Source organism: Falco naumanni, chromosome 4, assembly GCF_017639655.2.
Source record: "Falco naumanni isolate bFalNau1 chromosome 4, bFalNau1.pat, whole genome shotgun sequence".
Classification (NCBI taxonomy): Eukaryota; Metazoa; Chordata; class Aves; order Falconiformes; family Falconidae; genus Falco; species Falco naumanni.
Window position 1 is genome coordinate 57,297,113 of NC_054057.1, and position 12,715 is coordinate 57,309,827.

Genomic DNA, 12,715 nt, shown 5'->3' on the forward strand with positions numbered 1-12,715 from the left:
TGCGTTGTAATTCTTTATTTTAAAATGCTTTCAAAAGTAGCGAAAGTTTGGGGTTTTGAGGAGGAAAAACTACAAAATCATTGCCTATCTTCAGAATGGCTATACAGCACATGTTTTTCTACAGATTTGTATTAGGATAGAAAGTAATATAAATATAAATGTATATGTATAAAAATAAGTGATTTGGTACCAACAGATTAATCTAGGACAATTTCAGAGAGGGAAAGAAACAAAAATAAAAAAAACCCAGTAACATCACAGTTTTGTAATTCCCTTTCTTAAAGGTGTTTAAGATTTTGACCTTCCACTGAGCATGAAATAGGGGAGGAGAACTACCACTGCCACTGAAATGTGCTCACAATACCTAGATTTTATATTAGTCATAGATGTCACACTTCATCAATTTACCATGACAAGACAGATATGAAAATATCAGAAGTGCATAAACTCTAGAGGATACATATGTAAAGCACATATTTTATGTGTTAGGGCTGTTACCTCGCTTTACCCCAAAATAATTATTTTAATCTGTAAGACAAATTGTAACTGCTTGTAATAAAGCAACAGTCCAACAAGAGTGATGCTTGCCCAGCACTCCAACCAGGCACACAGAAGGGCCAGGGCACAGGGGGCAGGGTGGTAACAAGATCCCACCGAAGCACAGACATCTTTCATGATTAATTGGAATATTCCACTTATCTACTGGACATCAGATTTACAAATTCAGCTCTTCTTTTTGCTTTCCCTTCCAGAAGCAGCACCTTCCCTATTTGGCAACCACCAATCATCTATTACAAACATTATTTTTGCTGCTATTTTTTATTTCATCATTTGCAACACCCCATGTCCCAAACCACCCATCAGGACTCACGCAGAAGACACTGCACAAGGTTCATTCTGCCAAAAAATCTCCCTAGTTTTGGTATAGCCTCCTAGAAAAGGGTGCAACGGGCAGAGGAAAAAAACCCACTCCCCTTTTCTCCACCCCAGACCCGGGTCTGCCTGCCGCCTCCTCCATCCCACCCAGCAGGCAGGAGCCCTCCCGGGGTGCCAGCATGGGCCATTGCTTCCCTCTAGCGTCTGCAGAGCCGCTGCCTCTGCCTGGGCTCCCCGCTAATTAGTTACCACAGCCCTTTCAGCCCTCCAAACTAGAGGAATCTGGTTTGGTCCTGCGAATAATGACCCATAATTAATGTTTATAGACACTCCAGAGTATGAGAATTCACTGAGCCCCGGGAGCGCCTGGGGATCAAGCAGCCTCCAGAAACTCTTCAGTAATTGACATTTAACAATTATGTAGAAACCCCGAGGCAAGCAGCTGTCTCGGCTTCTGCAGGAGAGGCCTGAGGGCAACAGGACATGAAGACAAGCTATTCAGAAACCCCTCATCAGCTTAACTTTTCTCCTCCCATGCCTACAGACTTCTCACTTGTTCTAGCAAGACAGAAAGGTGCAAACGTCACCTTGGCACGATGGCAGCAGTTATATTTGTAGGAGGGACTGAAAAACACCCAGCTCAGCCTATCCAGCAACGGCCTCTGATGCCAACGTGATGTGCGTGAACAGGCTTCACCGTGTTCGGGCCACGGGCTGTCAGCCAGGAGGAACCCACAGCCACGCGTGGACGGGACTGTGCAGCACGTACTGGTAAGGGACCATTCATTGATAGGGAGGGAAAGGCATGAGCCTGCATTTCCATCTGCACCTCAGCCCTGGTAATGCTTTAAAACAAATCCTTTAAAAAAATAAAATAAAATCGCATCCAAATGCAACCTTCAAAATGTAAACTAGTAAAACATTAAGCTGTAAAATCAACATGAGTCAGTGGCTGAAGTAATGAACAAAGTGGCAGAGTTCAAGCAGATACATAAGCAAGATTCCTCTCTTCCCAATTTAGAAAGTAAATATTTACTGTAAATCTGTTTAATACACCAACAGGTCACTTCAGAATGCTACTTTGGGCAGAACCCTTGCCCCTCACCCCCAAATATTGAGAACTGATGAGATCCACTAGTCACTGCAGTATTCAGGGCTAAATCTAACAAGCGGAGCAGTATCAATGTTGCCACTAGTCTTAGTCACAGAAATACAGTGATTATTGTGGCCGTTAATTAAAATATGCTCTTTCCTATTAATGTAACATTAACCTTTATATTTTAAACAGACCAATTGACAATTTAATACGCTCTTAATTCAGTATTTATCCCTGTACCTTTGAGGCATCCCAAAAGCTGATGTGTTTTGGAAGGCTTTTGAAGGTGAAACAATTTAAGATCTGGACCCACTTAGGTGCACAGCTCGGTTCCTGGTCAAGTCAATGAGCAATAGCAGCCTGCACTTTGCATAGCAAGGACTTTCACTGAAAATACATTATTTTAAGACTGAATTTCTACGAAAGTAAGACTCTATATTTAATAAGATCTGGAAATATAAAACACTAGTATAAGGTCATTTAATCAAATGTGGCCTGAACAGAGACAGACATGACCAACACGGTACAAGAGCATGCCTTTCCTTACATTTCTTGCTGTCAATGAACAAAAAAACCCCGCTTACGAGTAAATCTGAGGGACTGCCTGAGAAAACACTAGTGACAAGGGATTTACCCTGTAAATGAACACAAGACAGGAATATTGCGGTATACCTTGAGGAGGAAAATGTCCACAGAAAACAAATCAAGCTCAGTAATTCTGCATTAGTTATAACTACATGGATAATTGCTCTAATTCTGCAGATATTGCTGAAGACAATGGGAAACCCATTCATTCCTTTGCAGTGCTTTAACAATTAAAATAAGCTTCTGCTTTTCTCAAAACAAGGACCGAAGGAGACTGTCTGCCCTCAGAACCAGCGCGGGCTGGGGAGAGCCCACCCGCATTCCCCTGTGCTGCCCAGCAGTGGGGCTGCAGCGCTGGGCAGGGGATATTGGCCCTGGCAGGGCAGGCTGGGCACCAAAATCAGTCATTCTCATAGCACTGGCCATTCACAAAGCAAGAAACAGAAGTCTGAAACCTCAGATCCTGCATACCACTGGGCAGCCAGGGGATTTCACTGGAAAATAAAAAAAAATAACCACCAACCCTAGGTGTTACTATAGCCATTAAACAGCTCTTAAAATAATAGAAAACATTTAAGAAAACCTGTGGTTTGAGGCTCTAAGTCTTATTAACTGCTTACAATAGAGCCTTCTTGTATTAGACACTCAGTCTTTAAATATATTTTCTGTATTTTCAGTTAAAGTGTTTACTACACAAAATGCTGGATGCTGTCGCTCATTGACTTAAACAGGAACACCCACACAGTTGCTTTACTTCCCCTTCCGACTTATGAAAAAGTGCTAGAGAAAATTCTTTGCTCCCCATTGCAGGCTCCAAACACCAACTGCAAGGATCCAGGTTCTGAAGCGGTAAAAGACCGTGCGTGAACACCACCACGGTCCGAAGGCACAGCCAGGGTGGATTACCAGGAAGCACCTAGCTCTCATGACTTTGCATCACGGCAGCAAGAGGGATTTTGCTAGTCTTGTCCAGAACCATTTTTTGGTGCAAGGATTGGTGTAATCACAAATCGTAATGAACCGTAAGATACTTGGAAACTCGTTCTTCATGGTTTTGCACTTGACTGGAATGAGCCGTTTGAGACGAGCACCTGAAAGACAGGTCACACAGGCAGAGGGTTACACAGAGCCACAGTCAGATCCTGTCTCCATTCTCTCCCCAGCACAGCACACACATCACAAGATCCAGGTTTGCTCCTGATGGTGTGTCATCTCATTATAATGCAACCAGCTCTCACTCTGGAGAGCAAGTTCCTGGATCCCAAGCCCTCTGCTAAGAACATCTCTCTCCAACACGCAGCAGGGCCCCGTCCAGCATGCGTAGGGCAGCTTGCGCTGATCCCAGCTGGGAGTGATAAAGGCCTCACGTACTGCAGATAAAAACCAACAGAGTGCAGTTCCTTGCGGAACACAAAAGGGAGTATACAGTTCTAACTACTTCCAGGTGTGTATGAAGAGAAAATTCTGAGATTAACCTGCTTCTAGCTGGCCAGCTTCACTGGGTTACCTCCGTTTCTCTACCCTGATTTACTCAGGCTGCAGATGTTACCCAACAAGGGGCGGCAAGGAAGCACTCAGCTAACACGAACTGCTTTTTTTGAGGCATGTACAAGATGAGACAACTTTCCCTGTGAATGCTACTGCTGGAAGGTGCAGCTTTTCTAAAAAGGAGCCTCTCCCCTTGTAATTCTCCACAGGGATACCTACTACTAGCTGAACCATGCTGCCCAGCGCATGTGATGGTGCTGAGACCTGGATGAGGCAAATAACCAAGGTTTTGTAACTGCAGCAGATGCTTAAGTAATCTGTGGAGCTCCCAGAACTTGCCACCAAGCCTCTCTGTGCACCAGTTAGCTTACGCAAACAAGGAACTCTGATTTCTGTAAGCCTGTAATTACAGGCGTGTTTTACCGGAAGAGCTCAGGTCATTACATACAAACGGACATTTCTTTTCCTGATGTTCTAATGAAAGGTATGATGCCAACAAAAAAACTGGTGAAGAACTAAAAGGACTTTGCTGCAAGTCTTGATGACTGAGGGCTAATGCAACATGCTAGGGGCTTTCAATGGATTAATGGCCATCATATGAAATTATTGTGTCAAGGAAAATGAAGCCAATTCCTAGCTCTGCCACTGGCTTCCAGTGTAACCTCTGGCATGTCACTTATTAATACCATGTCAGATACATCATCTAGAAAAGAGATTTTATGTGCAGACACTCCTACTGATATTGCGTATGCTCCATACTGTTAGGCTGTGCTGCACTTACTCCCCAGCAACATAGCCAAGTGTAGAATAGCTAGTGGCTAGAGAAAAGCAATCTGAACAGACTTGACGGAAGTAATCTGATGGCTTTTCAGTTCAGAACAAAATATGTAACAGATTTTTCCAATCCAAGCTGAACATTCATTCCATATTTTGTTTACCTATCCACAATACTCAAGCATCTCTGCAAAAAGCTGTGTGTTTGCTAGTTGCTACCCTATTCTCAGCATTTACTCACACCCTAATTTTATTACAATACTTTTTAGTAGCATATTTCTCATATGAATCCTGAAGCACTTCACAAGCCTGACATGCTACAATGTCTCTGAAGCAGGCAGCATTAGCCCACTTGACAGCTGAAGCACTGAAGCACAGACAGAAAAGCTTCTCGCTCGCGGTCATGCAGAAGGTCAACAGCAGGGCAAGGAACCAAGTCCAGGCCCCTGCCTGCACAACAAAACTATAAAGCCACCATGAGTTTTAATGGCTGCTTCTAATAGCGACAAATGACTGTTTGCTTAGTGAGGGGCATTACAGCCAGGGCAAGCCCCAGGCCTGGGTGGACTTTTGCGCACATGAAAGGTAGGTCAGTGGTGAGAACCCAGGTCTGAGACTGAGTTACCTGTTCTGTAACTTCTCAGTTATTTATTTTCTCCTTTCTCACCCGTATTTATCTAATTGATTTAAACACATCTGAGACTACCCCTCATTTTGCATTTGTGCAGAGCCCAACAGTACAGTGCCCACTGATCTCAGCTGGAGCCTCAGATGCTACTGTAATTAAAATTATAATGTTGATAAGCGATTTTAAATGGGTTATTTGTGAAATCTTACCTGGGGAAAGACTAAGAGCAAATTTGGTCTGAAAATCACATTCATCACTTTCCAGGTAATCATCTGAAACGACAACCACCATCCTCCGACACCTGAAGATGAAGCGGTCAGGGGAGAAAAAAATAAAATGTCAAGAGGGATGCTTCTCATTCACACTGGTAAAAGTATGTATTCCTTTGAATTGCTCCAGTGGAGAAAGGAAGCCACCAGCTGTGTTCCAGCAGGAATTAACTACAGAGCAAGGACTACTGCCAGACAGAGTGCTACGTTACACACAAAAACCTGATCACAGATACACACTTATATACTAAAAAAAGAGGAAACAGCAAAGTCCAGATCGTCTGTGCAGTCTTTGGTTGATCCTCTATCTATATATTACAAACAATGCCATCTTAATTACCTGCTTACACACTGCCTTTATTGACTGAACATAACCAGTACTTTTTAATACTAGAATGAACTGGACTGAGCTTTCATGTACTCATATTACTGTTAATTCACCTGGTTTCATACATTTGAGCTTTATTCTCCAATTTGTTGATTACATTCGAGGTGCCTGGTTCTGCACTACATATTAGGCTCTTTATGGAAGGCAACAACGCTGCACTGAATGCTCTGAACAATGCTCTGAAAGGCTGATGGGTAAAACCCGAACACCTGCCTTGGGATTTTTCAATCCCTATCTGGGGAGCTGCTTTTATGCCTCACAGCTCCACCGCCCCTGAGTCCCACATAGGTCTAGGGATCCCTGAAGTCAGTGCCAGAGCAAACACCAGTGCTGTCCCTTCAAACCCCACACTGTGGGGTGGAGCTAACTCCACCTGGAGCTGCGTTCATGTCCAGATCACCTCCAAGGATGTGACTGCAGGATATTCCAGACAAAGAAAAGTGATCAGATATAAGCAGCTTCACTATAGTGCCGTCTGTCTTGTGAACACAATGAAGTGATGTGTTTGGGAATGCTTGAGTATTCCTTCTTGAGCCAAGAGCATAACAAACCCCATAAAGACATCTTTGTAGATTTTTACTGCTTCACTGGCACCACACTGCAGACATCATGGTAAAATGAGCATAATGTTCCATTACACTCAGCTGTCCCAAACAGCCACGGTTCACTTACCTCTTTTCTATAAGTTCTCCGCTGATGGACCACACACACGTTCCTGGCAAGACATCCCGATCAAATACACAGAGCTTCAGTTTGAACTCTGTTTGTTCCAGCTCCCTGATCATCTCCTGGACAAACTGAAGGTCTTTCTGACAGTAGCAGATGAAGGCATCAAACATCTCTATTCCGCTCCCTGAAACCATTAAAAATTTAGCTGTCATCTTCTATAAATGAAGTTAACTCCTGTAGTGAACTTTCACTGGCTCTCACAGACTTGGACTCAGAATCAGGAGCTTTCACAGACAAGCTCTGGCCAAACTTGTGGAAGCAATTTAACATTTTACCAGACGAGCTACCCTTCAGCCCAGACTCCTGTCCGTAACAGGGCTGGCAGGAGGTAACATCTCTGTGCCTTGACCGCTTCGGTTCACAGTCCAGGCTATTCACATACATACACCCCCGTTTGCTGACAGTGGCTGGGGAGGGGCAGCTGAGACGTGCAAAATCTGCAGGGGCAGTAACAACCAGCCCCAGGGAGTCGAAGGGAGACTGAGGCCTGGGAAGAGCCGGAGGGGGTAGGGTTGCACCCCAGAGGATGCAACTCAGAGCCCCGATGCTCTGGGATTTCACTGGCAGTTACACATCTGAAATACCTTTGTGGCTTTGTGTCCTGGTTCTCTAGTTCAGGTGACAGAGATTCAAACTTCCCAACCAAAACCTTCCTGCAGGCCCTTCACCCAGCAATGTCCTGACATCTGCCATCCATTGAGCTACAAGGCAGGCCTTGAAATTTGGAACCTGAAATTTTTATGGCTAAGATGTCAAACTTGGGTACTTGAAATCATACCTGAAGTGAATGGCCCCGTTTTCCCAAGGTGTTAATGGCTGGCAGCTCTTGTTTATTTACCTATTATCTAAATACTAGTGTTTTACATTTTAAGGGCAATGTCTCTTGTAATTAAGTGCCTTAATACTGCTGAATAGTTTCCCACTGTATTATATTTTTCCGTATCAATGCCACTACACATGTTTTCAAGTTTTTATGCCAGTTAAAGCCTATGACAGTGAAAAAATAGGTCAGGCTCAAAAAGCTGCTGAGAAAAATATGAACCCGGCAGGCAGATCCACCCAAGAAGCATCCAGTCAAGCAGAAGGGTAACTGTCTGCTGGGTCCATCAAACTGAGGGTGCTGAGAGCACAGCGCTAACCTGGGGGTCACACCAGGTAAAGCTGCCATGTACAAACACCAGCATATTGGTCTAGGGACATTTGGGGAGGGTTTATTATGTCCCCATGTACAGCAAAGGTGGCCACTCAAAGTCGGACTAGCCAGGGAGCATCTAAAGAGGTGAGCTGAGATGCTCAGAGGGCTGGAGCACCTCCCCTGTGAGCACAGGCTGGAAGAGCTGGGGCTGTTCAGCCCAGAGAAGGGAAGGCTCTGGGGAGACCTTAGTGCAGCCTCCCAGTACCTAAAGGGGCCGACAGGAAAGCTGGAAAGAGACCCTTTACAAGGGCCTGGAGCAATAAGACAAGGCAAATGGCTTTAAACTGAAAGAGGGGAGATTTAGATGAGATATTAGGAAGAAAATCCTTCCCTGTGAGGGCGGCGAGGCACCAGCACAGGCTGCCCGGAGCAGCTGTGGGTGCCCCAGCCCTGGCAGTGCCCAAGGCCAAGCTGGATGGGGCTGGGAGCCACCGGGGCTGGGGGAAGGGGGCCCTGCCCCTTGTGGGGAGTTGGAACTAGATGGTCTTTAAGATTCCTTCCGACCTAAACTGTTCTTTGATTCTGTGATTCTATCTCCATTCAGCCTCAGCTGCTGCTCCAGCTGTCACAGAACTTTACATGAGGTCCGCTTCCTCAGCCCACAGCTGTGCACGCAGCCCAGCCAGCACGCACACAGCTGCCTGCGCAGCCCGGCGCGCAGTTAGAAACACCAAAGGCTGTGCACGCAGCCTAGCACACAGCGGCACATGCACACGGCTGCACGAGCAGAGCTGCACATAGCCCAGCAAGCGCACACCCAGAGAACTGTGCTTCCTCTCTCCCCTGACTTCACACCCAGCCGTACTTCAAACCCTGCTTCCTTTTTAAAGGTGGTTAAATCTGCCGAAGGCAGGGCAGCGCAGCCAAGGCAATCAGCTCTGACATCCTTCCCCCTTGACTCCAACCCGCTGTGCTTTGTGTGCCAGGCTGTGCTAAGGGACACATTTCTGGGAAGTCTCCTCCCATGCGTGTCCAGCGGGCTCTGTGCCAGCCCGTTTCTGGGTACGGTGTTTCCTGGGGTTGCTTTTCCTCTCTGCTCTAGAGAACAGGAAAAATGAAAATGCCTGATGACTACCAGCTAAAGCATTCTGACCTAGGTTATGAAATGTCACGGGGAGTAATGAAAGCAAACAGGTTTTCTGCACTTCTCATGGGAGTCTGCTGCAGCTGAAGGCGATTCTGACATGAGGTATCACGCAGCAATGTCATCACGGGTGCTTACCGTACGGATCATCCCTGGTGGTGATGCCCATCAGTTCTGATGTCTTTGGCACGCTGCTGTCTACTGCTGGCACTTGAAGTGGCTGGTCAGCCTGCTCCTGCTTCCTTTTTAAGTACTTCTTACAGTCCTCCTCTGCAAAACCACACAAGGTGCAAGAGGCTGCTGTGACGGTGGCTTTACACTGCTGGAGTTCTTTAAAACAGGAATAGCTATTTCATGGATCAAGGATATTAGAGGCAAATGCCCGGTCTGGGTTTTTTTGGTACCTAGAATTTCTCTCACCCCTTTTTGAACCTCCTGATGCTGCCTCCACGACCTCCTCTAGCAATTAATTCCTGAAGCACACCCTTGCTGTTTAAAGAACTTTCTTTTATTCTTTTTTAACCAATCTCCTCCTATTATCCTTAGTTCTAGTATACCCCTGTACACTTAACAGCATGCATCACATACAGAACAGCTCTCAACTCTACCGTCTGCTCCCATTGTTACGCTTTTTGGAATATTTAAATTAACAAAATAATTGGAGGGGACTCTCAGTTAGAAGTCTTCTTGTTATATTTTATTAATGCAGACACACACTAGCTGATTCACACCACCAGCCTTTGTCAGCCAGAACTGCAGGTGACAATGAGTATAGACACTCACCACACACAGGAGGACCGTGTAAAATACTAAGGAACCCTTGAAACTGTTTTTATATTGTGCAACAGCTAGTAGGGATCCTCTTTATCTCTGGCAGAGTGGGTGTGTACCTCCCCTCTGGGATAACGGAAGGGCAAGCAGGCCTGTCACAGTCACTGCTGTGAATTTTCCGAACAGGAATACAGATTCATCACAAACAGATATTGTTTAAAAACAAATGATAAACCTAAATGTTAAGTCTTCGGAGAAGTGACAAGAAACTGCAGTCTCTACCACTCTGAAATATACAATTACAGAAGAACTTGAAAGTAAAAGGAGATTTGAAACCAGGAATTAAGAAAAAGATGAAACACCCTAAAGCCTTCTCGTTCAAGGTTAAAAAAAGCCCCAACAATTACAAAGCAGAAAAGTACTGATCACTCAGAGGGCCAGGCTGGCACAGCTACAGAGATCACTGGTACAGCAGCAGCAGCAGCAGAGTAAAGAATCTCCTGGAAGTGCAGGACGCGGTGGGAGCCCGGTGAGCACAGCTGTGACTGCCCTGCCGGGAAACCAGCAGGTCTGCAGGAACTTCTGGTCCTGAAGCCCCATCCTCTGCTTCCATCTCACAGTTTTGCATCTCGTGACTGGATTGTCTCCGATCTAATAAGGTGTCAGATCTGATCAAGGCTTCTCCTGAGGCTGAGGCATTCCCGTCTGTCCCTCTCCTCCCCAGTCCTGCAGCAAAGAATTCTTTAGCAACCAGAAGGTTCAGATTTCAAGTCTTTCCTCACTAAAGCACAAGCCCGCTGCCATGAGGCCTGCACATTCTGTGTCAGGTAAGTCTGTGTCTTTGAAATCATGATTGAAGCCACTTTGAACTGGCCAACTGCTTCGCAAGTTCCACAGGAAGGACTGGCACATGGACACCACCTTACATGTGCCACGGTCCCCTAGGCAGCCAGGCTCTCGAGCCGAAATACTGCTCAATAGGCAAGAACAGGCAATTATTTCAAGGCACACTAATACTATTGCTCAATACAGAAATGTTAATTTTAAGTGTATTTGCTCCCTGCATTCTCCCTTTGCTTCTCCCAGCTGCAAAAGTGGCATCTACACTGCCCTGACCCGCGTTTTTCCAGATTGGCGCCCAGAGCTCATCACCGCACCACTCATGGCTGAAACACATTCTCATGAGCGCAAGTGTTCTCCTGATTCTTCTAGGCAAGCCGACCCACAGAGTTTTGATGGCATCATGCTGTAATCCCAGACCCTGTTTAGCCCCACAGGATAACCCTGAGGGCTGGGCAAAGCTTTCAAAACAAAACACCGGAGCTTCGTGGGTTTATTACAAGTGCAAACTGGGGGCCCTGTCGCACCAAAACTGCCCATAAGCCCAGTGAACCTGAAGGGATGAAAGACTTCCACTGATTGGGCCTGAATTAGTCCCCAGCTGAAAATAGTGCCTGGCTGTACAGGTTAACCAGAGCGAAGGAGGGTCAGAGGTGACTTTGCAGGCCCCTAAAGCAAAAGGATGCAAACCAGGACAACAAAGTAGCAAGAAGCTCCTCCAAGCTAAATTGTCCCACTCCACCCAGCATCTCATTAACCCAGTGCAGGCTGTACGTTCTTCTCACAGTCAAACAGAAACCTGAGGTATCGGAAAGAAAGACTAAAACCAGAAAACCTAAAGTGCAAAATGATTAGCATGATGAGAAGAGAGAAGGAACAGACCCAGTAACTGTCAAGCAGGAAAGTAGCACTTTTATAATGTGTCAGGAAGAAACAAAAATCATGAAGTTTCAGCAGGAAAGAGTTCATGTAAATATACCAAAGCAAAGAGCTTCACATCCCTGAAGGTGATTGCGGAACAAAATAAACTGCTGAGAAAGATCCCTGTTAGGGCAGATCTGCTGGGATGGAAAAGCTGCATCCTGCAAGAGTCTGTACGCCACATGCTGCAACAGGGGAGCTCCTAAATACAGCCCTGCTGTACAGAGTGGCCAAAGTGGAACTGCTCAGGGCTGCAGGAGACACCGCTCTTTAGCACCCTAAGCATACCCAGGAATGGAGCAGACGACGGAGAAGACACAGAACTGGTCCTGCAGCAGAAACCACAAACCACATCCTCTGGAGCTGCACAGCACCAACGAGTTGTGTTTGACAAGGACGAGTTGTGTTTGACAGGGACGCTGCGTCCCAAAGCAGCTTGGCTCACCTGCCCACACAAAGGCATCAGGTGTCATTCGAGAGACTCCAGAGTGTCCGAGACGTCTGTTACGGGCCAGCAGGTATGACAGCAGACCTATGAATGGCCTGTGTCCATCAGAAGGTAGAGGCCATGTGAGATACCCCGATGCCTCTCAAATGACTTGAGATGCCTTCTTGTGAGCAGCCGAACCGTGCCCCAGATCTGCACTTCCTGTGATGAGCACAGATCGCAGAAACCTCCGTACTGACGTTTTCTGATTCTGAGCTGAATCCTACTGCAGGTGTCCTAACAGCGTGCACATGGATGGCCTTGGCATCAGGAAATACTGTACATGCAGCTGTTCGTTTCCTTTCCTCTTACGAGTGGAAGTATCTCCAAGTCCTGCAAGAGCTCAAACTGCCAGCAGCCGGTCACAGGCCCTACCTGCAACCCTCAGCCAAAAGTAACAAAAGAGAGGAATGGCCATGCTGGGTCAGGCTGAGGGTCCATCTACCCCAGCATCCTGTCTCCAGCAGTGGTCAAAACCAGATGCCTAAGGGAGAACATAAGAATAAAATAAGCATACAGTGATATTTTCCTAAAATAATCTATCTTTTGGGTATAATCTACAACCTATTTTTATAATCTATTTG

General features: G+C 46.1%; 1 protein-coding gene across 3 annotated transcripts in view; it reads right to left on the minus strand.

Moving 5' to 3' along the window:
* Nucleotides 1–12,715, minus strand: part of MYD88 (MYD88 innate immune signal transduction adaptor) — a 14,492-nt gene continuing 1,777 nt past the window's right edge. The window contains exons 1-5 of one of the 3 annotated variants that reach the window (XM_040593843.1): nt 12,507–12,601; nt 9,251–9,382; nt 6,777–6,957; nt 5,657–5,748; nt 1–3,648 (exon numbers count right to left, since the gene is read on the minus strand). In XM_040593843.1, coding sequence (XP_040449777.1) covers nt 3,494–3,648; nt 5,657–5,748; nt 6,777–6,957; nt 9,251–9,382; nt 12,507–12,549 — 603 coding nt within the window. In that variant the 5' untranslated portion in view covers nt 12,550–12,601 and the 3' untranslated portion in view covers nt 1–3,493. The other 2 variants (XM_040593844.1, XM_040593841.1) reach the window with 2 other exon arrangements.